The 27,943-nt window shown below is 50.2% G+C and overlaps 1 protein-coding gene and 1 long non-coding RNA gene across 4 annotated transcripts in view; one reads left to right on the top strand and one right to left on the bottom strand.

Moving 5' to 3' along the window:
- Positions 1 to 13,446, bottom strand: part of PLT (phospholipid transfer protein) — a 14,393-nt gene extending 947 nt beyond the window's left edge. Inside the window, exons 1-13 of one of the 2 annotated variants that reach the window (XM_011766901.3) lie at positions 13,299 to 13,446; positions 12,572 to 12,682; positions 12,378 to 12,477; positions 11,191 to 11,319; positions 10,767 to 10,922; positions 8,775 to 8,838; positions 8,626 to 8,689; positions 7,202 to 7,293; positions 5,876 to 6,052; positions 5,734 to 5,793; positions 2,731 to 2,895; positions 2,562 to 2,629; positions 129 to 171 (exon numbers count right to left, since the gene is read on the bottom strand). In XM_011766901.3, coding sequence (XP_011765203.1) covers positions 129 to 171; positions 2,562 to 2,629; positions 2,731 to 2,895; positions 5,734 to 5,793; positions 5,876 to 6,052; positions 7,202 to 7,293; positions 8,626 to 8,689; positions 8,775 to 8,838; positions 10,767 to 10,922; positions 11,191 to 11,319; positions 12,378 to 12,477; positions 12,572 to 12,671 — 1,218 coding nt within the window. In that variant the 5' untranslated portion in view covers positions 12,672 to 12,682; positions 13,299 to 13,446. Of the gene's footprint in view, positions 1 to 128; positions 172 to 2,561; positions 2,630 to 2,730; positions 2,896 to 5,733; positions 5,794 to 5,875; positions 6,053 to 7,201; positions 7,294 to 8,625; positions 8,690 to 8,774; positions 8,839 to 10,766; positions 10,923 to 11,190; positions 11,320 to 12,096; positions 12,261 to 12,377; positions 12,478 to 12,571; positions 12,683 to 13,298 lie in introns of those variants that run through there. The other variant, XM_011766902.3, reaches the window with a different exon arrangement.
- On the top strand, positions 19 to 27,943 carry LOC139358445 (uncharacterized). 2 transcript variants are annotated; one of them, XR_011613292.1, is made up of 5 exons: positions 19 to 2,665; positions 21,741 to 21,782; positions 22,357 to 22,811; positions 22,908 to 23,126; positions 27,634 to 27,943. It is a non-coding gene; the product is annotated as an uncharacterized lncRNA (long non-coding RNA). The 2 variants fall into 2 exon arrangements; XR_011613291.1 differs by having other exon boundaries at positions 22,357 to 23,126.

Below are 27,943 nucleotides of genomic sequence, written 5' to 3'. Positions count from 1 at the left end.
GGGGGGAAACAGGGCAGCCAGTCAGGGGTGGGTTTAGTTGCCCATGGGTGAGCAGTTATATGAGGAGGGAATGGTGAGGGTCAGGATCTCACGAACCCAGCCCAGCCTACCCACCCTTCCCCACTCACAGCCAGCGACTCCAGTGCAGAATGGTTGGAATAGATTCGGAACCTGCGGGAGAGAAAGAAGCCCTGTGGGCAGGAAGCCTGGAAGCTCCCCTTCCTCAGACCACCCAGGCCTACCTGCCAGAGGTGCCTGAGTTGCAGGCTCAGATGCCCCACGTAGGCACCTTTCCAGGTGCTACAACTTTCCAAGTATCCTCGGGCCAGTTATGGCTGCCACTTGGGTTTCCTTTTCTCCAAGGCTGCTACTTTTTATTTATTGAGCACTTCTAATGTGCCAGACTTCTGCTGGTAGCTTTGCAGGTGTTATTTATTTTATGTAACAAAACTCACATTGCTTAGTTCCTGTCAGACACTAAGCGTATTTATTTTCTTTTTTTCTTTTTATTTATTTTTGAGACAGCGTCTCACTGTGTTGCCCAGGCTGGAGGGCAGTGGTGCAATTTAACTCGCAGTGGCTTTGACCTCCAGGGCTCAAGTCAGCCTCCCACCTCAGGCTCCCAAGTAGCTGGGACCGCAGGCGTGCATCACCATGACTGGCTAACTTGTAAATTTTTTTGTGGAGACGGGATCTCACTTTGTAGCTCCGGCTGGTATCGAACTCCTGGCCTCAAGTGATCTACCTGCCTTGGTCTCCCAAAGTGTTGAGATCACAGGTGTGAGCCACTGCACTCAGCCAACATGTTTAAAAAGTTAATATTAGTAGGTTGGGCGCGGTCGCTCGTGCCTGTAATCCCAGCATTTTGGGAGGCCGAGGCGGGTGGATCACAAGGTCAGGAGATCAAGACCATCCTGGCTAACATAGTGAAACCCTGTCTCTACTAAAAAATACAACAAAAATTAGCCGGGTGTGGTGGTGGGCGCCTGTAGTCCCAGCTACTCGGGAGGCTGAGGCAGGAGAATGGCGTGAACCCGGGAGGCGGAGCTTGTAGTGAGCCGAGATTGCACCACTGCACTCCAGCCTGGGCGACAGAGCGAGACTCTGTCTCAAAAAAAAAGAAAAAAAAAAGGTAATATTCGTAAACTGTTTTAAAATACAGTACCAACTGGTTCAGTCCTCATAACAAGCCTAAGGAGTGGGCACTATTACGATTTGTACTTTATAGATGAGGAAAATGAGGCCCCACAAGGTTACATAATTTGCCTGAAGTCACACAGCTGGGAAGTGTCAGAACTTGCCTCTAAAATCTAGGGTCCTAACCTACATTATCTCCTTTAACCTTAGAACAGCACTGTCCAGTCAGATTTTCTATAAAATGTTTTGTATCTGCATTGTCCACTGTGGTAGTCACTAGCCACATGTGGCTAATGAAATGTGGCTTAGTACAACTGAAAAACTTTAATTATAATTAATTTAAATGTAAATAGTCACATGTGGTTAGTATCTACCATATTGGACAGCATAGCCCTAAAAGGCAGATGCTACTTTTACCTGTATTAAACACATGGAGAAAATGAGGCCTAGAAAGACAAAATGGGCTGGGTGCGGTGGCTCATGGCTATAATCCCAGCACTTTGGGAGGCTGAGGTGGGACAATCACTTGAGCCCCAAGAATTGGAGACCAGCCTGGGCAACAAAGTGAGACCCTGTCTCTACAAAAAATAAAATAGTCAGCCATGGTGGTGCATGCATGTAGTCCCAGTTACTCGGGAGGCTGAGGCTGGAGGATTACTTGAACCCAGGAGGTCAAGGCTGCAGTCAGCTATTATTGCAACACTGCACTCCAGCCTGGGCAACAGAGTGAGACTCCGTCTCAAAAATAAATAAATACAATAAAAATAAAATAAGGCCGAGCGCAGTGGCTCATACCTATAATCCCAGCACTTTCGGAGGCCGGGGCAGGTGAATCACCTAAGGTCAGAAGTTCGAGACCAGCCTGACCAACATGATGAAACCCCATCTCTACTAAAAATGCAAAAATTAGCCGGGCGTGGTGGCGCACACTTGTAATCCCAGCTACTCAGGAAGCGGAGGCAGGAGAATTGCCTAAACCTGGGAGGCAGAGGTTGCAGTGAGCCAAGATCACGCTATTGCACTCCAGCCTGGGCAACAAGAGCGAAACTCCTCAAAAAAAAAACAATAAAATAAAATAACATTTTTCAAAAAGAAAGATAAAATGGCCTCAAGGTCACAAAGCCGTGTTGTGCTGAGGTTTTTGTCAAAACTCGTGTTCTGATCTTTGCTGTGTGACTGTGGGCATGTTATTTAACATTGCTGGACCCATTTGTTCATCTCTCATAATACCTGCCCTGCCTGCCTCTGGGACATGTGAGAATGCAGAGGAGTTAGATTTTACCAAAGCACTTTAGCATGCATTAACAAAGATAGACCCCAGCTCTCAGTGACTTATAGGTATGAACGAATTTTAACTCAACATCCCTGTGGACAGGTGTGATTGTCCTCAAGACACTGAGGTGCAGGGAGGTGCGCCTGCATACCTGCGCAGGTCCAGCTGTGTGCGCAGGGCCTTCCCCCGGAGAGCCATCTTGGCGCTGAGACGGGCGTCCTGCAGGAACATGGGGAGGAGGATGTTACCCAGAAGGTCAGTAACCCACAGTCAATTTTTCCCTGACCCCCAGCTAGCAGCCCCCACTCCAGGACCCATACCATAGTCATGCTGGACAGCTGGACCTCAGGCTTGTCGGGTGGGACCAGGGCGATGGTGACGCTAGCAGTGACAGAGACGGTGGTGCCAGAGGGCTTGATGGTGCAGCGTGGTGGGGCTAGGACCCGCAGCTCCAGCTTCAGTGGGGAGTCAATCACTGCTGGGCTCTGGGGGATGAGCAGCAGGGGCGGGTCAAGTCCCTGCTGTTTCCTGTGGAGCCCCCAGGGAAGAAGAGGACGAAGGCAGGTGCAGCTTCTGCCTCTGGGGACTCTCATATTGCAAATACAGAGACAGCTCTGGCTTCCAAAACCCTCAAATCTGCATCTAGCCTTCATGCCATTGCCACACAAAGAAACAGCAATGTATTCTTCTCTTTCTGCTTCCTAAATACATCTCAATATTCAGGCCCATCACCAATCCAGACTCTTCGTGGATGTCCTTTTTGCATTAGTATCTCTGCCCCTTGCCATGTCTTCTGTTTTGGATACGGAGTCTCACTGTGTTGCCCAGGCTGGAGTGCAGTGGCACGATATCGGCTCACTGCAACTCTGTCTCCCAGGTTCAGGCGATTCTCCCACCTCAGTCTCCCAAGTAGCTGGGATTACAGGCGCCTGCCGCCATGCCCAGCTAAGTTTTGTATTTTTAGCAGAAACGGGGTTTCACCACGTTGGCCAGGCTGGTCTCGAACTCCTGACTTCAGGTGATTCGCCCACTTCGGCCTCCCAAAGTGTTGGGATTACAGGCATGAGCCACCATGCCCAGACCACTTGCCATATTTTTGCTTTCTCTCTCCTTTTTTTTTTTTTTTTTTTTTTTTTTTTTGAGACAGAGTCTGGCTCTGCCGCCCAGGCTGGAGTGCAGTGACCGGATCTCAGCTCACTGCAAGCTCCGCCTCCCGGGTTTACGCCATTCTCCTGCCTCAGCCTCCCGAGTAGCTGGGACTACAGGCGCCCGCCACCTCGCCCGGCTAGTTTTTTGTATTTTTTAGTAGAGACGGGGTTTCACCGTGTTAGCCAGCATGGTCTCGATCTCCTGACCTCGTGATCCACCCGTCTCGGCCTCCCAAAGTGCTGGGATTACAGGCTTGAGCCACCGCGCCCAGCCTTTTTTTTTTTTTTTTTGAGACAGAGTCTCTGTCGCCCAGGCTGGAGTGCAGTGCCATGATCATGGCTCACTGCAGCCTCAACCTCCTCAGCTCAAGTGATCCTGCCACATCAGCCTCCTGAACAGCTGAGACCACAGGTTCATGCCACCATGCCAGGCTTATTTTTGTATTTGTATTTGGTTTTTGTTTTTGCTTTTGTTTTTTTGTAGAGATGGGGTTTGGCCATGTTGCCCATGCTGGTCTCAAACTCCTGGGCTCAAGCGATCTGCCGGCTTCAGCCTCCCAGAGTGTTGGGATTACAGGCGTGAGCCACCATGCCTGGCCATATCTTCTTTCTCTAAACTGCTATGCTTTCTTCTATAGGCAGTGAAGGAATACTATAAGATGCAACTTGCCTAATCTTCACCAAACATGATTCTAAACACTGTATATGTGTTGGCTCCTTTAAACCTCACAAGGACCGGGCACGGTGGCTCACGCCTGTAATACCAGCACTTTGGGAGGCCGAGGCGGGCAGATCACAATGTCAGGAGATCAAGACCACGGTGAAACCCCGTCTCTACTAAAAATACAAAAAATTAGCCAGGCATGGTGGCGGGCACCTGTAGTCCCAGCTACTGGGGAGGCTGAGGCGTGAACCCGGGAGGTGGAGCTTGCAGGAAGCCGAGATCACGCCATTGCACTCCAGCCTGGGTGACAGAGAAAGACTCCATTTCACAAAAAAAAAAAAACAACTCATAATAACCACGTGAGGCAGATATTACTGCCAATTTTGTTGTTGTTGTTTATTTTTTACAAATTTATTTTTCACAAATTTATTTTTCAGGCTGGGTCTCATGGCAGAGAATTGCTTGAACCCAGGAGGCAGAGGTTGCAGTGAGCCAAGATTGTGCCACTGCATTCCAGCCTGGGTTACAGAGTGAGACTCTGTCCCCCGACCCCAAAAAAAAAGATCTGACTAAAAATTTATTTTTCAATAGAGACAGGGTCTCAGTAGTTGCCCAGGCTGGTCTCAAACTCCTGGGCTCAAGCAATTTTCCTACCTTGACCTCTCAAAGTGCTCAGAGTATAGGCATAAGCCATCATGCCCAGCCATATCCCCATTTTTGAGATGGGAAAATTGAGGCACAGAGAGGTTAAGTAACTTGTAGAGGTTATGCAGTCATTCAGTTTCAGAACTAGGCTTGAAGCCCAGGCAGTCTGACAATAGAGACCCTGCCCTTAATTTCTTAGCCATGAATTTGATGATGATAATGACTGAATTATTTCTTCTAAAATTTGTAATTTTGCTGGGCGCAGTGGCTCACACCTGTAATCCCAGCACTTTGGGAGGCCAAGATGGGTGACCACTTGAGCCCAGGAGTTCAAGACCAGCCTGAGCAACATGATGAAACCCTGTCTCAACAAAATTTTAAAAATTAGTGGGGCGTGGTAGCACAAGCCTGTAATTCCAGCTAGTCAAGAGGCTGAAGCAGGAGAACAGCTTGAGCCCTGGGAGGCAGAGGTTGCAGTGAGCCTAGATTGTGCCACTGCATTCCAACTTGGATGACAAAGTGAGACACTGTCTCAAAAAAATAAATAAATAAAATGTGTAACACTCTCCTCCCCAATACACAAATAAACAATGGTATATGTTAATTATTATTAAAGCCCTCACACTTGCAAAGCGTGGGTTCTCGCTAATCCTCACAGCAGCTCTGCGAAGGAGATAGGGCAGGAAGGAGCAGGAAGGGGAAGCCTCCTTCACAGACGGAACAGCCATGACAAGGCGAGGGCGATTGGCCAAAGACAAGAGGCCAGAGCCCTGTCTGAGTGGCTGCCACTGGGGGCCCCGCCTGTACCCCTCCCTGGTCTCACTGGTGTGCAGGTGGCCCTATCCCTGTCCCCCGCCAGCACTCACCAGCAGGACAATGCTCCCAAAGTAGGTGGCCCTCAGCAGTATGTCCAGGTCATGGGGCACCTGAACAGGGGAATCAGGAGTGAGGGAGTGAGCTCTGTCACAGACCCTCTTTTGCCCATCCCACACACAGGCCCTGGCATACCTTGTCCCCCACCAGCGACAGTTGCAGGGCCCCCGCCCGGAAGTAGCTCTCCATGGCAGAGTCGAAGAAGAACTCAGAGAAGGCCACATACACCATCCGCTCCTCCTCCTGCAGCTGGGGCTCCACCGCCCGGTTGGGGAGGCTCCAGTTCCTCTCGGTCAGGGGGAAGAAGGCCCCCTGGGGTGGGGCATTCACAGTCAGGGTCAAGGCAGACTGGCCTGGCACCTGGACTGACAGCAGGTGTCTCCCAGCCCTGTGCTAGGCACTGTGGGGAGACAGTGGGAACCCAGCTGCTGTTCTTGGGGCACTCACAAGCACATCTCTTAAAAGGCATTGAAAGGAGGACACCTGCTATCAGGGGGCGAGCCTGTCACACTGGAAGAGGGAGGGTCAGGAAAGGTTTCATGGAAGAGGTGGCATCTGAGTGGGTCTTGAAAGCCAGAGGCAGTAACAACAGCTACTATTTACATATAGTGTGCATACTCATGCTTCTGTGCCAAGTACTGTAAGCTCTTCACATAGATCAACTCCTTTACTCTGCATTAACTATGTGTGCTTTCTTACTAGATTATTTCCATTTACGTGTTAGGAAACTGGCCAACTGAAAAGTTATGCTTAGGGCCATGCAGCTAGTCAGTGGCAGAGCTAGGATTTGAACTTCAGGCATTCTTTTTCTTTTTGTAGAGAAGGAGGTCTCACTATGATGCCCCAGCCGGTCTCAAACTCCTGGGCTCAAGCGATCCTCTGGCCTAGGTCTCCCAAAGTATTGGGATTACAGGCATGAGCCACTGCACCCGACTGATTCTAGCTCCCAAGTCTGCACTCTGAAACTGCTATACTACTCTGGGAGACCAAAGGTAGTGGCTACACACTAGCTATGTGGCCTTGGGCAAGTGATGTCACCTCTATAAGTAAGTCTCCACATTCCTAAAATGAGGATGATGTTAGTACCTGACTCACAGGGTTGTGAGAGAATGAAATGAGATGATTTGTGTAGAAATTTGTGTCCAGCTCCTTCAGGGGAGTTGGGGAAAGACCGTGCATGAGCAAAGGCCCTGAGCTGGGAAGCGAGGGTCCAATTTGGGAAAGAGCAGCTGCAAAGAAACAGGATGAGATATAAAAGGTGGGGCCAGGTAAGATTAACAGGGCTCAAATACCAGACCCAGGAGGCTGAACCTAATTCTGTAGTAATAGGGAGCCATAGCATTCTCAGCAATGAGAGTGGCCTCATCAGAGCTGTGCTTTAGGAAGTAAAATCTCACAACTTAGCGGAGAAAGCGGTCCTGTTAGGAGGTCAGAGGTCATACACCAGCCCGAGCAGCTCACCCGGAAGTCCATGTCCAGGTTGCTGGTGGAAGCCACAGGATCCTTCATGAGGGAATAGTCAATGCCAACAAGCTCATCCACAGAACTGCGCACTGCAGGAAGAGGCTCAAGTCACTCACAGCTGTGTGATGTGGGACAAGGTGCTTAACCTCTCCAGGCTCAGAGTCCCACCCATAAAATGAGGATACATCCCTCGCAGGGTTGTCAGGAGGGTCAAATTAGTTTTATGTGGAAAGCACTTAGGTCCTGCTGTGTAGTAAGTGCCCATTAATGTTAGTTATTATTATTACTACTACCACAGAGGTTTCATCAAATCACTAAAAAGATGGCATGGGGGCGCCGCGCACAGTGGCTCACACCTGTAATCCCAGCACTTAGGGAGGCCAAGGCAGGCAGATCACCTGAGGTCAGGCATTCGAGACCAGCCTGGTCCACCATGGTGAAAACCCGTCTCTACTAAAAATACAAAAATTAGCTGGGCGTGGTGGTGGGCGCCTGTAATCCCAGCTACTCGGGAGGCTGAGGCAGGAGAATCGCTTGAATCTGGGAGGTGGAGGTGGTAGGGAGCCAGGATTGCACCACTGTACTCCAGCCTGGGTGACAGAGTGAGACTCCATCTCAAAAAAAAAAAAAAAAGAAAGAAAAAAAAGATGGCATGGGGTTCCTTTCCCTTGGTTTCTCCTACCTCCTCCTTCTCTTCCCCTGCCTGTGTGTTGGGTGTGATGGGACAATAACTTTGCCCCACAGTAGACAGAGGTCATGGCTTAGAAAAAGGGAATTCATGGCCAGGCACAGTGGCTCATGCCTGTAATCCCAGCACTTTGGGAGGCCAAGGTGGGCGGATCACGAGATCAGGAGATTGAGACCATCCCGGCCAACGTGGTGAAAGCCTGTCTCTACTAAAATACAAAAACTTAGTCGGGCATGGTGGTGCACGCCTGTAGTCCCAGCTACTCGGGATGCCAAGGCAGGGGAATCGCTTGAACCCGGGAGGTGGAGACTGCAGTGAGTTGAGATCGCGCCACTGGACTCCAGCCTGGCAACAGAGTGACTCCATCTCAAAAAAAAAAAAAAAAAAAAAGGGAAAAAGGGAATTAATGTATTCATGTTAATTGAGCACCTATTAGGTGCTAGGTGATGAAGACAAATGGGACACCAGTGATTAGCACACACATAATGAGGACCTTGACAACTATTCTCTCAGATAATCCTCACAGTAACTCCAGGAGGAAGCGCTGCCAGGCAAGTGAGGAAACAAGCACTTTGCCCAGAGAGAAATGAGCACTTTACCCAAAATCACACAGCAAGTCAGCTCCAGGGGCCACATTTGAACCCAGGACTGTTTGACAGCAGGGCTTGGAAGGGGCCTGCTCTGAGGTGCTGCATGACAGCTGCACACCTGGCCTCACCCCCAACCAACTCACCAGGCACGGTGTCCAGGAGGGCGTTGAGCAGGACCGTCCCTGCGTGGTAGAGTACGGGGCAGATCTGCGAGGTGGGAGCCAGAGTCAGGGCCTTCTCAAAGTGAGACCAGGCCCACCCTTGCCACCCTGCGACCTGTCACTGCCCACACCTGCTGGTTGAGGAGGAAGCGCATCCCTGAGGTGATGAACGTGGAGAGAAAATCATACACCTTCCTGTGAGGAAAGGAGAGGCCGGGTGAGCCCAGAACCTGCCTCCACCCCAGTCCAGGTCCAGGAGAAATCAGAGACCAGGGAAATAGTGGCAGTGGGATTCCTCAGCATCAGCCTGAATAACAGGTCCTCCACATAGGTTTTCCAAGAACCAGGCCCAAATTCCCTCTCCAGCATAATTCTCAAGACCTCCCGCTGGTCCCATCAGCCAAATGAATCCACCCACATTGCCTCAAACCCGCTCTGAGCATCCCCACATCCATCCGCTTACTGATCCGCTTACAACCCTTCCACCCTCTGCGTTCCTACCCTGTATTTCCCCATCTGAGCTCAGATGCTTCCTCTTCCAGGCAGTCTTCCCAGATTCCTCTCCTCTGAATCCCCAAAGCACTTTCTTAGTCCTTCTCTCCAGGCCCTGATAACAAATGCTTTTTATTCCAGATAGGCTCTGAGCTTCTTCCTGCATCCTCAGGGCCTGGCATACACTTTGATGAATAAATAATACTGACAGTATACCAACACCAGGCAATAATCCATCATCTTCTTTTCCCAACTGTCTTCCAGAACAAGAACAGTATCCCCTTCTCAGTGGCAAAAATAAAAAAATAGGCCAGGCACAGTGGCTCACACCTGTAATCCCAGCACTTTGGTAGGCCGAGGCAGGCGGACCACCTGAGGTCAGGAGTTTGAGACCAATTTGGCCAATATGGCAAAACCCTGTCTCTACTAAAAATACAGAAAAAGTAGCTGGGCATGGTGGCGCATGCCTGTAGTCCCAGCTACTTGGGAGGCTTAGGCAGGAGAATCACTTGAACCCGGGAGGCGGAGGTTGCAGTGAGCCAAGATTGTGCCACTGCACTCTAGCCTGGTGACAGAACAAGACTCCATCTCAAAAAAAAAAAAAGTATTATTTTTGTTATTATTATTTAGACACCAATTATTGAGAATCCAGTACATGGCCAGCTGTGCATATTAGTCCTCACAATTACTCTTATCTAAGTGGCCAGCACTTAAATATGCATTTATCATATGCCAGGTGCTGTTCTAAAAAATTTTTTTTTTTTTTTTGAGATGGAGTCTTGCTCTGTCGCCAGGCCAGAGTGCAGTAGCACAATCTCGGCTCACTGCAACCTCCGCCTCCCGGATTCAAGTGATTCTCCTACCTCAGCCTCCCATGCAGCTGGGACTACAGGCATGTGCCACCACACTCAGCTAATTTTTGTATTTTTAGTAGAGACAGGGTTTCACCATGTTGGCCAGGATGGCCTCGATCTGTTGACCTCATGACTCGCCAACCTTGACCTCCCAAATTGCTGGGATTACAGGCGTGAGCCACCGCACCCAGCCTTGTTCTAAATATTTTTACATATACCAACACAAATAATCCTGGCAATGACCTTATAAAATAGGCTTTATCATTATCCCCATGTTACCAATGAGGATATTGAGGCACCGAGCTTCAGCGATGTGGCCAAGTTCACACAGCCAGGAAGTGACAGAGCTGAGCTTTGGACACAGTTGGTCTGATTCCCAAGCCTGTGCACTTTGCATTGTGCTAGGCAGATGAGCTGTGGGGCTCAAAAGGGGTAAGCTGGCCAGGCGCGGTGGCTCAAGCCTGTAATCCCAGCACTTTGGGAGGCCGAGACGGGCGGATCACGAGGTCAGGAGATCGAGACCATCCTGGCTAACACGGTGAAACCCCATCTCTACTAAAAAATACAAAAAACTAGCCGGGCGAGGTGGCGGGCGCCTGTAGTCCCAGCTACTCGGGAGACTGAGGCAGGAGAATGGCATGAACCCGGGAGGCGGAGCTTGCAGTGAGCTGAGATCCGGCCACTGCACTCCAGCCTGGGCGACAGAGCGAGACTCCGTCTCAAAAAAAAAAAAAAAAAAAAAAAAGGGGGTAAGCTGGGGTTGGAGCTGGGGCTTACTTGAAGGTTCCCCCGAAGGCCGCGTGCATTCTGGAGACAGAGGCCTGGCAGGAGACATTGGACACTTTCATCCGTCCAGCAGGATCCCGGGAGAGCTCCAGACCAGTGCGGATGGACACACCCTCAGCTGAGGCGTTGATGTAGCCACCATCATAGCTGCCAAGGGGGTTAATATTCACTCCAGGTAGGAGCTCAGTTGAGTCTTCAGTGCCCCTTGCATCATGATACCTCCTAATAAGGTTTCACTTCCTTCCACACATCCTACCAAACCCTCCTATCAACTCTTATGAAATGGGTATGCTTGTCCCCATTATACAGATGAAGAAACTAAACTCAGGAAGGCTAAGGGGGCTGCCCACAGCCCCACAGCACTTCCAGCCCTCCCTACCAACTCTCCACTCCCCTGAGGGTGCTGGGTCCTTACAAGAACCAGTAGAGCAGCTGTCTCCGGAAGCGCAGCCCCAAGGAGGCGTTGGTGATTTGTAGCATCAGCTCCTGCTGTGGCTGGAAATCGAGCTCGGAAGATGTCAGCTGCAGCTCTGTGACCTTCACCCTACGGGAGGCCTCAGGGTCAGATCCAGGGCCAAGAAGAGGGAACTCCCCCCAACCACAGGAAATTTGTCTGCTCCCCTTTCAAGTCCAGGTCTGGGGAAGCGGGAGTGGGTAGAATGAATTCTTCCATTGTCCCTCAAGTACCCAACTTAGACTTGGGTGGCTGAGAGATGAGGTCTTCCTGATGCAGGTGTTAAAAGGGAGCTTCACCCCATCACTTAGAAGTCTTGTTTGTTTGTTTGCCGGGCGTGGTGGCTCATGCCTGTAATCCCAGCACTTTGGGAGGCCGAGGCGGGCAAATCACGTGAGGTCAGGAGTTCGAAAGTCTAGCCAACATAGTGAAACCCCTGTCTTTACTAAAAATACAAAACTTAGCAGAGCGTGGTGGCACGCGCCTGTAGTCATAGCTACTCAGGAGGCCAAGGCAGGAGAATCACTTGAGCTGGGGATGCGGAAGTCGCAGTGAGCCAAGATCGCGCCACTGCACTCCAGCCTGGGCAACAGAGCAAGACTCCCTCTCAGAAAAAAAAAAAAAAAAAGTCTTGTTTGCTTGCACCCCCTCCCCTCCCACACCCTGGGGTTCCCTCACCCGGTCTTTTAATAGAGTCCATTCACTTTGCCTCCATCACCTAAGCTCCGCCCTCATATCTCAATTCCCTTATTCCCCCTCCCTCATCCTAAACCATACTTAGAGTCTTCAGTTCCCCCACCCCTCCCATTATCTCCACCCGGTGCCCAAGACTCCACTCTCATCTATTGGCAAGTTCCTTGACTCCACCTTTCTGGTGCTCTTCGGCCACGCCTCACATCTACCGGTCCTGCTTCCTTCCTGGCCCCCTCGACGTTTTCAAAGCCACGCCCATCTGCCCGGTCCCGCCTATGATGGCTGGCTTGGCCTTTATCTTTTCGGCCCCATCCGGTTTCTTAAGTCGTGCCTCATCGATTTGGCCACGCCCCCTCCCACTCAGCCTCCAGTCTCCCGAGACCCCGAGATTTCTTGGGCCCCGCCTCCACCGCCGAGGCCCCGCCCCGGATCGCGAGGCCCCGCCCCCCACTTACTCAGAGATGTTGTAGTAGAAGTGGCCTTCTTTGCCCCGCAGGTCCGGAATGGTGATGGTCTCCAGCTCTTGTTCCAGAAAGCGCAGTCCCTCTTGCTTCACTGAGGCAGCAGCGAAACCCTTAGCTCCCGTGCCCACTGGGGCGACCCCAACCCCGTCCGCTCCCGTCCGTCCCTGTCTGCCCCTGCGCCTTACCCAGCTCCAGCGCCTTGGAGGTGACGCGGATCTTGCAGCCTGGGAACTCTGCGTGAGCGCCTGCCAGCAGCGCCAGGAAGAGAGCCCCGAAGAGGGCCATGGCGAGCGGGCCTGGGGGTGGGGTGGGGTCGCAGGAGTTATCTGAGCCGCTTAAACCCATTCCTTGGACGTCCAGCCATAAGTGGGGACTAGCCTGGATCGTGGCCCTCCAGATAACTCTTCGGGGAACTTGGAACCAATAATCTTGCCTCCATTTGGCAGATGTGGAAACTGAGGCTCAGAGAGGCAATGCGACTTGCGTTCTGGCTCCCAGAGGATTTGGGACACGGGGGAGGGGACGTCCCCAGTTCCCTCGTGCTACCGCCGCGTGATGAGTTTGGACCTCCAGGGGACCAGTCCCCACACCCCCAACAACCTCCCCTTTCCTTTAGCGGTGGGCTCGCGCAGGCTTGCACGTTGCCACGGCAACGACTGCACGCGCATTCCTGGAGGGTGGCTTGCGGTCTCCTAGGCCTCGCGCCCGGGGAGGAGACGAGGTGGCCGACCAGACCGTGGGCTCCCGGGTCTCCCGGCTCCCTCAGGTCCTAAATCTCTCCCGTTAGAGAGTCTGCCTGGAGCCCCCCATGTTAGCGTTCTCTTTCATCGGCTCTCCTCCCCACCCCGGCTTCAGTGCACCACGCGGCTCGGCGAGGGACTGTGGACGGGATGGGGACGCGCCCCAACTCACTCAGCGGTGGAGCTGGGGGACGGCGCGGTCACGTGGGGTGGCGGGCAGCTCAAGGTATCCGGGCGACGGGGTCTGGCGGGCAGGGCTGTTCCAGCCGCCTTTATAAAGCCGGGCCTCCCCGACCCCTCCTCCTCCTCTCTGCAGCTCTCCCCTCCTCCCTTGGGGGCTGGGAGGGGACGGGGCGGGACGCTGGCAGCCAGGAGAGTGGAAAAGGCTGTACAGAGCCCCGTGACAAGTCCGGCCGCTGTCTGGACAAGTGGGGGACCCAAGCCCAGGGAGAGGGAAGGAAGTGCAGGAGCCCTCCCATTCAGCCCCAACAATCCCGCTTTGCTGGGACCTCGGTTCAAATTACAATTACCCATGTCTTCCTGCAGGATCTTGGGCAAGTCACTTCACTTGGGTCACTGACCCTCAGTTTCTTCCTTCAGCGAAATGTGCACGATGATAGGAACTACCTCTTGAGCCTTTATTGCAACCAGGTCCAGGCACAAAGTCAAGGAATATTTTTTCCTTCCCTGCCACCCACAATCATCTCAGGACCTCCTTGCCTGGCTTTGCTATGGGCCCCCCTACCTGTCTCTGTGTCACCATCTGGGGACCTTAAGGTCCCAGAGACCTTTCCCACTTGGAAAAGCAAGTCTAGGCAAGTGCTGTCAGCCCAGGAACATACCACACCGGCTGAAATCACTCCAGAGGGAGGTCTGCCATTTCTTATGGCTGGTGGATTTTTTTTTTTTTTTTTTTTTTTTGAGGTGGAGTCTCACTCTGCCGCCCAGGCTGGAGTGCAGTGGCATGATCTCGGCTCACTGCAACCTCCACCTCCTGGGTCCAAGCAATTCTCTTGTCTCAGCCTCCTGAGTAGCTGGGACTATAGGTGCCCACCACCATTCCCGCCTAATTTTTGTATTTTTAGAAGAGATGAGGTTTCACCATATTGGTCAGGTTGATCTCCAACTCCTGATCTCAGATAATCCATTGGTGGATTTTTTAATGAACCTTTGGAGCAAAGTGCTTTGAACAGCACCCCTGCCCCGACCCTCACCTCCACCTATTGCTTACAGGGTTCCTGGACCCTAGGACAGGGCACAGAGTGGGTGCTTGCCACCTGTTTGTTACCAAATGGATGAAAGAAAGGGGAAGCAATAATCATGTCTGCTGAGCATGTATTTTGCACCAAGCACTCATCTAGGAAGGATGACTAACTCGTCCTGATTTGCCTAGGACTTTCCCCATTGTGTCTTTTTTTTTTTTTTTTTTGCTGATATAACCCACAGATTCACAAAAATAGTTCCATTTCCTTTTTTATTTAATTAATTAATTAATTAATTATTTTTTGGAGACAGGGTCTTGCTCTGTCACCAGGCTGCCGTGCAGTGGTGCAATCTTGGCTCACTGCAACCTCTGCCTCCTGGGTTCAAGGGATTCTCCTGCCTCAGCCTCCCAAGTAGCTGGGACTACAGCCGTGTGCCACCACACCTGGCTAATTTTTATATTTTTAGTGGAGACGGGGTTTTGCCATTTTGGCCAGGCTGGTCTCGAACTCCTGCCCTCAAGTGATCTGCCTGCCTTAGCCTCCCAAAGTGCTGGGATTACAGGTGTGAGTCATCATGCCCAGCCTATTTATTTTATTTATTTATTTATTTATTTATTTAAGACAGAGTTTCTCTCTTGTTGCCCAGGCTGGAGTGCAATGGCACAATCTCGACTCACTGCAACCTCCGCCTACCAGGTTCAAGCAATTTCCTGCCTCAGCCTCCCGAGTAGCTGGGATTATAGGCGCCCACAACCACGCCCGGCTAATTTTTTGTATTTTTAGTAGAGATGTGATTTCATTATGTTGGCCAGGCTGGTCCCAAACTCCCGACCTCAGACAACCCACCTGCCTTGGCCTCCCAAAGTGCTGGGATTACAGGCGTGAGCCACCGTGCCCGGCCACCTATTTATTTTTTTAGAGACAGGGTCTTGCTCTGTTGCTCAGGCTGGAATACAGTGGCATGATCATGGCTCACTGCAGCCTTGACCTTCCAGGCTCAAATGACCCTCCCACCTCAGCCTCCCCAGTAGCTCGAACCACAGGTATGTGCCACCATGCCTGGCTTTTTGTTTTGTTTTGTTTTGATACAGGGTCTCACTCTATTGCGCAGGCTGGAGTGCAGTGGTGCAATCAAGGCTCACTGAAGCCTCCACCTCTTGGGCTCAAGTGATCTTCCCACCTCAGCCTCCTGAGTAGCTGGGACTACAGGCAGGTAGTACCACATCCAGCTAAGTTTTGTATTTTTTTGTAGAGACAGGGTCTCACCATGTTGCCCAGGCTGATCTTGAACTCCTGGGCCCAAGTGATCCTCTTGCCTTGGGCTCCCAAAGTGCTGGGATTACAGGCGTGAGCCACACACCCAGCCATCCTCATTTTGAAACCATTCCTGGGAACCCACTCAAACCTGGCAAACCTTACAGCTGGTCATCTGAATTCTAGGTAATTTATTTAACCTTAACAACCTGTCAGATTGGCACTATTATGAATCCTCTTTAACAGGAAGTAGAGGTTGAAGCAGTTCTGTGGCTGCTATGACGGAATCTGTAGAGTGTTCATGGAAGAGTGGAAAGTGGGCATTATAGACCAGTAGTTGTGTACTTAGACCCTTGTGTCTGACAGACAAGAGTTTACATCCCATGTTGTCAGTTCTTAGGTGTGTGACATTGATCCCTTGCTTAGGCACTCAGAGCTTCAATTTCCTCACCCTAAAATGGAAACAATAATTTAAGGTTATTTCAAGAATAAATGGGCATGGTACATGACACACCATTAGTGCTAAATAAATGCTAGCTATCTTAATTAGGGGCACATACCACGAGCAAACAAAGCAGAAAAGGTGGAGAGGGAGAACAGAGAAAGTGTTAAGAGTATCCAGAGGAGGAAGCATCTGTGTTCCTTTGAACTCTAGTAACCTTCCTAGAGCCTGGCTCAAGCAGAAAACCTGGTGGATGTTAGTTTCCTTTCTTTCTTTCTTTTTTTTTTTTTTTTTTGTGCAGTGGAGTCTTGCTCTCGCCCAGGCTGGAGTGTAGTGTGGCACGATCTCGGCTCACTGCAACTCCACCTCCCAGGTTCAAGTGATTCTCTTGCCTAAGCTTCCCGAGTAGCTGGGACTAGAGGCACCGCCACAATGCCCAGCTAATTTTCGTATTTTTAGAGGCAGGAGTTCACTGTGTTGGCCAGGTTGGTCTTGAACTTCTGACCTCGGGTGGTCCACCCGCCTTGGCCTCCCAAAGTGCTGGGATTACAGGCATGAGCCAGTGCACCTGGCCCTTTCTTTTTTTTAACAACAAAAAAATATTATTTTATTTATTTTAATTTTTATTTTTTTGAGACGGAGTCTTGCTCTGTTGCCCAGGCTGGAGTGTAGTGGCCAGATCTCAGCTCACTGCAAGCTCCGCCTCCCGGGTTCACGCCATTCTCCTGCCTCAGCCTCCTGAGTAGCTGGGAGTACAGGCGCCCGCCACCTCGCCCGGCTAGTTTTTTGTATTTTTTAGCAGAGACGGGGTTTCACCGTGTTAGCCAGGATGGTCTCAATCTCCTGACCTCGTGATCCACCCATCTCGGCCTCCCAAAGTGCTGGGATTACAGGCTTGAGCCACCGCGCCCGGCCTTATTTTATTTATTTAAGACAGGGTGTCACTATGTGCTCAGGCTGATCTCCAACTCCTGGGCTCAAGCGATCCTCCCGCCTCAGCCCCCCAAGTAGCTGGGACTACAGGTGTGCACCACCATGCCTGGCTGTTTTCTCTCATTTTCTTTCTTTTTTTCCCTCTTTTTTGAAACAGGGTGTCATTCTGTTGCCCAGACTGCTGTGCAGTGGTGCAGTTATGGCTCACTGTAGCCTCAACCTCCCCAGGCTCAGGTGATCCTCCCACCTCAGCCTCCTGAGTAACTGAGACTACAGGTATGTGCCACCATACCCAGCTAATTTTTGTATTTTTCGTAGAGACGAGATTTCACCATGTTGCCCAGGCTGGTCTTGAACTCCTGAGCTCAAGAGATCTACCCGCCTCGGCCTCCCAAAGTGCTGGTGTTACATCGCGTCTGGCCTTTCTTCTTCTTCTTTTTTTTTTTTTTTTTTTTTTTTGAGACAGAGTCTCACTCTGTCACCTAGGCTGGAGTGCAGTGGCACTATCTTGGCTCACTGCAACCTCCACCTCCCGGGTTCTAAGCGATTCTCCCGCCTCAGTCTCCGGAGTAGCTAGGATTACAGGCGCACACCACCACGCCTGGCTTATTTTGTGTTTTTAGCAGAGATGGTGTTTCACCATGTTGGCCAGGCTGGTCTCGAACTGCTGACCTACCAAAGTGCTGGGTTTACAGGTGTGAACCACTGTGCCCAGGCTTCCTCTCGTTTTCTTAGCTGAAATATTTCTCGCTATGTTGCCCATGCTGGTCTCAATCTCTTGGCCTCAAAAGATCCTCCCATCTTGGCTTCCCAAAATACTGATATTACAGGCGTAAGCCACTTCACCTGGCCTCACTCTTCCGGCTTTGAAGAGTGAAGGAGAGGCTTCCCAGCAATCAAAGGGACGGGAAAAAAAGGCTTTTCTAGCCTCAGCTGTGTACCCAGATAAATCTGGGCTTCATCTTTGTATCATTTTTATCTCTTACATGCAATTCACTGGCCAGTGGCCTAACCCCTCTGGGTCTCAGTTTCCTCATCTTTAAGATGAGGATAATCCAAGCACCTCCCTCTTAGGATTGCTTGTGAGGATTAAATGAGTTAATGCATTGAAAGGGTTTAATAAGTATTTGGCATTTCCTAAGGGCTCAAAAAATGTTAGCTACAATCATTAGCATTGTCAGCCATAGTGACTTTTCACTATACTGGAAAAGACTCCTGCCTCAGTACCCTGATTCCCCAGCATGTGATAGGGCCTCCTCTCTCTCGCTCACCTCTCACCTCTCTTGCCCTTTGCATTCAAATCCAGTCACACTGGTTTTTCTGTTCCTTGAATGTTCAAGTTCTTCTTGCTCAGGGCCTTTGCATTTGCTGTTCCCTCTACCTGGAATGCTTTTCCACCTGATCTTCCTTGTCATTTTGTCTCAGTTTATTTATTTATTTTTTGGGAAGGAGCTTCACTCTGTCACCCAGGCTGGAGTGCAGTGGTGCGATCTCGGCTCACTATAAACTCCACCTCCAGAGTACAAGCAATTCTCCTACCTTAGTCTCCTGAGTAGCTGGGATTACAGGCACCACCACGCCCAGCTAATTTTGTGTTTTTAGTAGAGATGGGATTTCACATGTCGGCCAGGCTGGTCTTGAACTCCTGACCTCAAGTGATTTGCCCGCCTCGGCCTCCCAAAGTGCTAGGATTACAGGCATGAGCCATGACCCCCAGCATTTTGTCTCAGTTTAAATGATGCTTTTTCAGAGAGGCCTTCCCTGCCTGCCTATCTATTAGTTGTTCTCAATCATATCAGCCTGGTTTACTTTCTTTATAGATCTTATTACTATTGAATATTTTCTTTCTTGTTTGTTGTCTGTCCCTGTAAGAGCTGGAATTTTGTTCAACACTGTGTCCTTAGTGCCTAGAACCATGCCTGGCACATAGTAGGTACTGAATAAATATTTACTGAGTGATTGAACTGGTTTGAAGTCCTTGAATGTCCTTGGGCAGCAGGTGATCCCTATGCCAACCCAGATCCTTTATCTCCTCCTGTACCATGTTAGCCTCAGTTCAATTGACCCTAAACACAGCCCTTACTGGCTGGGCACAGTGGCTCATGCCTGTAATCTCAGCACTTTGGGAGGCTGAGACAGGTGGATCACCCGAGGTCAGGAGTTCAAGATCAACCTGACCAAAATGGTGAAACCCCATCTTTACTAAAAATACAGAATTAGCCAAATGTGGAAGCAGGTGCCTATAATCCCAGTTACTTGGGAGGCTGAGGCAGGAGAATCACTTGAACCCAGGAGGCGGAGGTTTCAGTGAGCCGAGATCACACCATTGCACCCCAGCCTGGGCAACAAGAGTGAAACTCTGTCTCTAAATAAATAAATAAATAAATACAGCCCTAACCTGGGCTGGGAGAGGAGAAGGTACAGTCACTGGTCTTGAATCCAGGGCCTTCCCCACTCAACCTGCCCATCTTTGTTACATGGATTTCCCTTTTCCTGTGAAACATGGTGCACACAACCCTCACACGTAAGAGTGATGTCAGCAGGTGTGCCGTGTGGGATGGGATCTGGCAGCCGCCTCGAGTCCTCATCACTGGGCTTGAGACATGGAGAGAGCCAAATCCCCAAGTTCCTTCGCACTTTCACTCTTGGTTGTGTTGTTGTTTGTCTTTTGAGACAGAGTCTTGCTCTGCCTCTTAAGCTGGAGTGCAGAGGTCCAATCTTGGCTCATTGCAGTCTTGCCCTCCTGGGCTCAAGCAATCCTCCCACCTCAGCCTCCAGAGTAGCTGGGACTACAGGCGTGCACCAGCACAACTGACTAATGCTTGTATTTTTTTTTTTTTTTTTTTTTTTTTTTGTAGAGATGAGGTCTTGCTATGTTACTCAGGCTAGTCTCCATCTCCTGGCCTCAAGGAATCTCCCACCTTGGCCTCTGAAAGTGTTGGGATTACAGGCATGAGCCACTGTGCCCGGCTTCATCCCTGGCTTTGAAGAGCAAAGGAGAGGCTTCCCAGCACTCAGAGGGACAGGAAAGAAATGTCTTTCCAGCCTCAGTTGTGTACCCAGCACAGCAATACAGGTAAAAAAAAAAAAAAAAAAAAAAAAAAAACCAGGATAGCAAAGTCCTGCTTCTGCCTTTTTCTAGAACAAATGTCAGCAAGCTGTTCCTGTAAAGGAACTAGGATAGCAAAGTCCTGTTTCTGCCTTTTTCTTTTTCTTTTTTTTTTTTGAGACGGAATTTTTGCTTTATCGCCCAGGCTGGAGTGCAGTGGCGTGATCTCGGCTCACTGCAAGCTCCGCCTCCCGGGTTCACGCCATTCTCCTGCCTCAGCCTCCCAAGTAGCTGGGACTACAGGCGCCCGCCACCAGGCCTGGCTAAGTTTTTGTATTTTTAGTAGAGACGGGGTTTCACCGTGTTAGCCAGGATGGTCTCGATCTCCTGACCTCGTGCTCTGCCCACCTCGGCCTCCCAAAGTGCTGGGATTACAGGCGTGAGCCACCGTGCGCGGCCGTTTCTGCATTTTTCTAGAACAAATGTCAGCAAGCTGTTCCTGAAAAGGCCAAAGAGTACGTATTTTAGGCTTTCCATACCCTGTGGTCTCTATCGCAGCTGCTCAGCCCTACTACACTTTAGCATGAAAGCAGCCATAAACAATATCTAACGAACAGGCTGGGGGCTGGAGTTAGCACACAGGCCATAGTTTACCAACCCCTGTTCCAGAGGAAATGAAAAATCTCTTTCTGGGCTAGGCATGGTGGCTCATGCCTATAATCTCAGCACTTTAGGAGGCTGAGGCAGGAGGATCGCTTAAGCCCAGGAGCTCGAGGCTATAGTGAGCTACGATGTACGGTGTGCCACTGTACTCTAGCCTGGGTAACAGAGCAAGATCCTGTCTCTGAAAAACAAACAAACAAACAAAAAAAAAAACACTTTTTGAATCTCAGTTTCCACATCTGTAAAATGGGATGATCTGGTACTTACCTACCTCCCTGGGTGGCAGTGAGGATTTAAAGTGATAAAGTTAGCGCGGAACCTAGCGGGGTGGAGCGCTCTCACTTTGTTGCCCAGGCTGGTCTAGAATTCCTGGGCTCCAGCGATCCTCTCGCCTTGGCCTCTCAAAGTGCTGGGATTACAGGCATGAGTCACCGTGCCTGGCCTGATTATTAGTATTAATAGTTGTAACAATTGCTTAACAAACAGAAAGTGCTTTTTGCTTTTTCCTTTTTTCTTTTTTTCTTTTTTTTTTTTTTTTTTGAGACAGGGTCTCACTCTGTTACCCAGGCTGGAAGGCAGTGGCATGATCATGGCTCACTGCAGCCTCATCCTCCTTGGGCTCAGGTAATCCTCCCATCTCAGCCTCCCAAGTAGCTGGAACTATAGGCATGTACCACCATGCTCAGCTAACTTTTAAAGATTTTTTGTGGAGATAGAATCTCACTGTAGACCAAGCTGATCTCAAACTCCTGGTCTCAAGCGATCTGCCTGCCTTGGCCTCCCTAAGTGTTGGGATTACATACCACCACACTTGGACAGAAACTGATTCTAAATATTAACTCACTTCCACTTCATAACATCCTACAAGATAGGTATCATCACCCTCAGTTTACAGATAAGGAAACCGAGGCCCAGCAGTTAAAAGCTCAAGTCAGTCTGGCCCCAGAGCCCATGCTTTTAACTAGGTTTCTCTCTCTCTCTCTCTCTCTCTCTCTCTCTGTTTTTCATTATCCCATTTAACTCTCACAGCAATGCCTTGAGATAGCTATTATTGACCCTGTTTTGCAGATTCGGAAACTGAGGTTCAGTACGAGGAAATAACTGGTCCAAGTAAGTAAACACGGGCTCCACTGACCACAGAAGGCCAAGCTGGATTGCTGCCCACCATGTCAACATGCACTGCCCTGGCTCCCTCCTCCCCCGCTGTGCCTCAGCTCTGTTTTCTTTGGATCTCTGCATGGCTTGGAGAAGCTGCGTCAGCCCATCTCCTCTCCTGCCCATTCCCCACCCCCAATGCCCACCCACGCTACCTCTCAGGAAGTGACCCCCTTCTCCTCACTGTGCCTGAGCTCATGAACACCACAGCTCATGTGCCTGTGTTGGTCAGCATGGCCGCATCTGGGGACGTGTGACAGGGGACCCAGTTGGAATGAGAGGAGGAGTATCTGAGGACAGATATCAGGCCAGGAAGACCCCGATTACATCTCTCCAGACAGGCGAAATGATCATCTGTTTCCAGAATGCAGCTGGACAAAACAGTCTGCATGAGGGCTGGACATTTACCAAATGGGAAAAAGGGATCTAAAGGAGTGGGGCTTGCTGAGTTCAGCCAGGGCAAAGCTGTGGACTGACTTTCCGTGATTTCTAAAGCTGGGAGAACTGTTGTTTTCTTCTTTCTTTCCAGTTTCCTCCTTGAAGACCAGTCCCTTTTCTGTGTGAAGAATGGGCCATTTGGTGTCTGAAGTCACTTCCGGATTTGAAACTCAAGGATTCTAAGGTTCCGTACGAGGTGTGGCTTTCCCAGGGTCCTCGGTTCTAGGGCATTGTATCCCCACACCTGGTGCCTCTCCATCCGGGCTTGGATGTCAACCTTGGGCAGCTCACTCTCTCTCTGACTTCCCTTTTCTTTTCTTCCTCATATCCCACCCTCCTTCCCAGTTTCTATGCCTCTGTCAGTCTGCTAGCTGACTGACTCATGCGGCCCTCTTTCTGTGGTCCTCTAAGCCTCATAACCGTCTGTGCTTTCATTATACTCCACGTGGGCTTTCCAGCCTCTACTTGTTTTGAGGAAGAGGTGGAGGATCCATAGCAGTGCTGTCTAGATGTTTGGATTTCATAGGCCAGTCACAACATTTCAAAGTAAGTGAAGGGAGGGGGCCCCAAAGGTAGGGATTTTTTCCTTTGATAATAAGGATAGGCCACCATCTTCAGCCCAAGCCTGTCCCTTTTCTGCAGGACCTGCCGAAATGTTACAAGAAGTGGCCAACATAATCCAACTCGAATTTTTCCACGTGCCCTAATACTGCAGTCTTTGGAGTCCTCCACATAATGCAGGCTTTGGTCTAACAAGGATTGCCAGCCCCTAGCCAGGAATCATGAGGATGTCACCGCCCTCTGGCCTTCTTCCTCTCTTCCACCCAGCTAGATCCATATTTTAGCTTCCCTCCAACCCCAGTAAGTACCAAACCTGCTCCTTTTCCAAGCTTCTCTATCACTCGTCATGGCACCAGCTTTACCCAGTGCTCAAGTCAAAAATATAGGAGTCATCCTTGACTTCCTTTTTTTGTTACACCCCACATCAGCAAATCCCGGTGTCCCTAACTCCAAAAGATGCCCCACCTTATGCCTGTAATCAAAGCACTTTGGGAGGCTTAGGCGGGAGGATCACTTGAGCCCAGGGGTTCAAGACCAGCCTGGGCAACATAGTGAGACTTTGTCTCTACAAAAAATAATTAGGCCGGGTGCGGTGGCTCACGCCTGTAATCCCAGCATTTTGGGAGGCCAAGACGGGCGGATCACGAGGTCAGGAGATCGAGACCGTCCTGGCTAACACGGTGAAACCCTGTCTCTACTAAAATACAAAAAAATTAGCCGGGCAAGGTGGCAGGCGCCTGTAGTCCCAGCTACTCGGGAGGCTGAGGCAGGAAAATGGCGTGAACCCGGGAGGCGGAGCTTGCAGTGAGCTGAGATCACGCCACTGCGCTCCAGTCTGGGCGACAAAGCGAGACTCCGTCTCAAAAAAACAAAACAAAACAAAAATAATAATTAGCCAGGTGTGGTAGCACACGCCAGTAGTCCCAACTACTTGAGAGGCTGAGGTGGGAAGATCACTTGAGCCCAGGAGGTCAAGGCTGCAGTGAGCTCTGACTGTGCCGCTGCACTCCTGCCTGGGCAACAGAGCGAGACTCTGCCTCGAAAAAAAAAAGAAAGAAAAGATGCCCCACATCTATACAGTTCTCTCCATCAGCACCAACACCGCTCCAAGCCATTTTCACTGATTACAGGGACAACCTGCCTCATCTCCCTGTCTCACCATTTCTCCTAGGTCTAGTCTCTCTGCATCAACCTAAGTGATATTTTTAAAAGTGGAAATCATAGAATTTTTCTACCCTGCTCAACATCCTCCCCATCACACACAAAATAAAACCCAGACTCTGGCCACAACCCTGTAAACACTGCAGGTGATCTAGCTCCTGCCTACCTTCCTCTCCAGGCCCGTCTTCTACCACTGTTGGCAACACACCAAGTGCCTTCAGCCTCAGGCTTTCCTTAATTCTTTTCTGCACTAGACACATCGTCCCACACACATACCTGTGCAGAGTTACTCAGACCCCTACTCAAATGTCACCCCCACAGAGAGGCCCCCCCTGTGTCATTACCTGTCATTCTGTTTGTTTAATTCTTTATTGCCTGTTTCTTCCAGTAGACTGTAAGCTCCCCAGGGCAGGGACAGGAGCCTGCCACTTATTCCTGGCTGTATGTCCAGTGCCCAGCACAGGGTCTGGCACACAGAAAGAGCTCAATAGATGTTTGCTGAATTCAAGACGGCCGGGCGCAGTGGCTCATGCCTGTAATCTCAGCACTTTAGGAGGTCGAGGCGGACAGATCACGAGGTCAGGAGTTCGAGACCAGCCTGGCCAACATGGTGAAACTCCGTCTCTACTAAAAATACAAAAATTAGCCAGGCGTGGTGGCGGGCATCTGTAGTCCCAGCTACTCAAGAGGCTGAGGCAGAAGAATCACTTGAACCTGGGAGGCGGAGGTTGCAGTGAGCTGAGATCACGCCACTGCACTCCAGCCTGGGTGAGAGAACGAAACTCCATCTCAAAAAAAAAAAAAAAGATGAGATGTTTGTTGAATTCAAGATGGGGTGTTATCATCATCCCTACACCCTTCAGAAGGAGCAGCTTTTATGGTGCACTCTGTAGCCCTGATCTAATCCCCAGCTGAGCCTCTAAGCTCTATGCTTCCTGCTGGTACCACCCATTTCCTTGCATTTAGCCGGAGTTATCTGGAGCTGGTCTGCAGCCAAGAATGTCATACTTCCCTAATCTCCCCAGAGGCCTGAGAGATGCCTAAGGTCATGGGAGGTGCCCCGACAGGATCTCAGTGGACTGAGCAGAAATTGGGACTCCTTGACCTAACCCACACCCAGGCCCCTTCTATTTCACCTTCCAGCAGGCCGGTCTACTCTGGGTCCCTGCATATGCCTTCTTGTGGGGGTGTCTTGTCTCCCACCTATGTGTTTCCTGGTGTGGGAGAGGCTGCTGGCCAGCTGGAGCTCTCTCTCAGTGCCCTGGAGGACACAACTTCAGATCTGAAGCTAGATTGCTGGTTCCCAAACCTTCTGCACATTAGCAGCTTTTAAAGTCGAGAGTTGACCGGGCGCGGTGGTTCATACCTGTGATCCCAGCACTTTGGGAGGCAGAGGCAGGCGGATCATCTGAGGTTGGAAGTTCGAGACCAGTCTGACCAACATGTAGAAACCCCATCTCTACTAAAAATACAAAATTAGACGGGTGTTGTGGCGCATGCCTGTAATCCCAGCTACTCGGGAGGCTGAGGCAGGAGAATCCCTTGAACCCGGGAGGTGGAGGTTGCGGTGAGCCGAGATCGCGCCACTGCACTCCAGCCTGGGTGACAAGAGTGAAACCCTGTCTCAAATAAATAAATAAATAAATAAAGTCAGGAGGTTTTTGTTTTGTTTTGAACACCTGTGCCTGGGCCCCAGACCCCAAGCTTCTGGTTTAATTGGTTTGGGATGGAGCCGGGGCATTGGTGGGTGTTTTTTGTAAAAAGAAGTCCTGTAGTAGGATGGGATAAAAAAGGACTAACACTAACAAGTGTCGCAGAGAAACTGGCACCCTCACACATTGTTGGTAGAAAGGTAAAGTGGTACAGCTGCTTTGGAAAATAGTTTGGCAGTTTCTTTAAAAGTTGAACACAGCCCGGTACGGTGCTGTACTCCCAACACTTTGGGAGGCCATGGTGGGCGAATCACCTGAGGTCAGGAGGAGTTCCAGACTAGCCTGACCAACATGGTGAAACCCCAACTCTACTAAAAATAAAAACATTAGCTGGGTGTGGTGGCGAGCGCCTGTAATCCCAGCTACTCAGGAGGCTGAGGCAGGAGAATTGCTTGAACCCAGGACGCAGAGGTTGCAGTGAGCCAAGATCACGCTGCTGCGCTCTAGCCTGGGTGACAGAGCAGGACTCCATCTTAAAAACAACAACAAAAAAGTTGAACACAAATTTCCCATACAGCAATTTTGCTCCTAAGGGTCTACCCAGAGAAAAGGAAAATGAATGCATTTGTACCTGAATGTTGATAGGAGTGTTATTCATAACAGCCAAAACGTGGAAGCAATCCAACTATCAACTGGTAAACAAACAAAATGTGGTATAGCTATATAATGCAACACTATTCAGCAATAAAAAAAGAATCAGCTACTGATATATGCTTCAAAATGAATGAAGCTCAAAAACATAATGCAAAGTGAAAGATGCAAGCTGTAAAAGACTACATCTGTGTGATTCTCTTTCTATGAAATGTCCAGAAAAGGCAGCTCTATAGAGACAGAAAGCAGGCCAGTGGTTACTGGGGGCTGACGGTGGGAACAGGAACTGACTGCAAACAAGCCCAAGAAATCTTTTTTTTTTTTTTTTTTTTTTTTTTGAGACGGAGTCTCGCTGTGTCGCCCAGGCTGGAGTGCAGTGGCACGATCTCGGCTCACTGCAAGCTCCGCCTCCTGGGTTCACGCCATTCTCCCGCCTCAGCCTCCCGAGTAGCTGGGACTACAGGCGCCTGCCACCATGCCCGGCTAGTTTTTTGTATTTTTAGTAGAGACGGGGTTTCACAATGTTAGCCAGGATGGTCTCGATCTCTGACCTCGTGATCCACCCGCCTCAGCCTCCCAAAGTGCTGGGATTACAGGCTTGAGCCACTGCGCCCGGCAAGCCCAAGAAATCTTTTAGGGTAATGGAAATGTTCTAAAACGGAACTGTGGTGACAACTGTATAACTCTATACATTTACAAAAGAAAAAAAATGGAATTGTTTATTTATTTATTCATTTTTGAAACAGCGTCTCGCTTCTTCCCCCAGGCTGGAGTGCAATGGTGCAATCTTGGCTCACTGCAACCTCCACCTCCTGAGTTCAAGCGATTCTCCTGTCTCAGCCTCCCCAGTAGCTGGGATTACAGGCACGTGCCACCACACCTGGCTAATTTTTGTATTTTTAGCAGAGACAGGGTTTCACCACCAGACTGGTCTTGAACTCCTGACCTCAAGTGATCCACCCGCCTCAGCCTCCCAAAGTGCTGGGATTACAGGCATGAGCTACCGCGCCTGGCCTATTTATTTATTTACTTATCATTATTATTAAGTAGACACAAGGTCTTGTCCAGGTTGGTCTCTAGCTCCTGGGCTCAAGCAGTCCTTCTGCCTCAGCCTTCCAAAGTGCTGAGATTATAGGTGTGAGCCACTGTGCCCAGCCAGAATTGTACATGTATTTATTTTTGAGACGGAGTCTCTCCCAGGTTGGAGTGCAGTGGCACGATCTCAGCTCACTGCAACCTCCACCTCCCTGGTTCAATGATTCTCCTGCCTCAGCCTCCTGAATATCTGGGATTACAGGTGCCCACCACCATGCCCAGCTAATTTTTGTATTTTTTTTTTTTAGATGGAATTTCGCCAATGTTGCCCAGGCAGGAGTGCAACGCGCGACCTCAGCTCACTTCAACTTCTGCCTCCCAGGTTCAAGGGATTCTCCTGCCTCAGCCTCCCAAGTAGCTGGGATTACAGGCATACGCCACCACGCCCAGCTAATTTTGTATTTTTAGTAGAGATGGCGTTTCACCATGTTGGTCAGGCTGGTCTTGAACTCCTGACCTCAGGTGATCCGTCTGCCTCTGCCTCCCAAAGTGCTGGGATCACAGGCGTGATAGAATTGTATACTTAAAACAGGTGAGTCTTGTAGTCTGTAAATTATA

This window comes from Macaca nemestrina, chromosome 15 (genome assembly GCF_043159975.1).
Source record: "Macaca nemestrina isolate mMacNem1 chromosome 15, mMacNem.hap1, whole genome shotgun sequence".
Taxonomy (NCBI): domain Eukaryota; kingdom Metazoa; phylum Chordata; class Mammalia; order Primates; family Cercopithecidae; genus Macaca; species Macaca nemestrina.
Note: the sequence above shows the minus strand (reverse complement) of the source record. Positions and strands in the feature narration are given on the sequence as shown.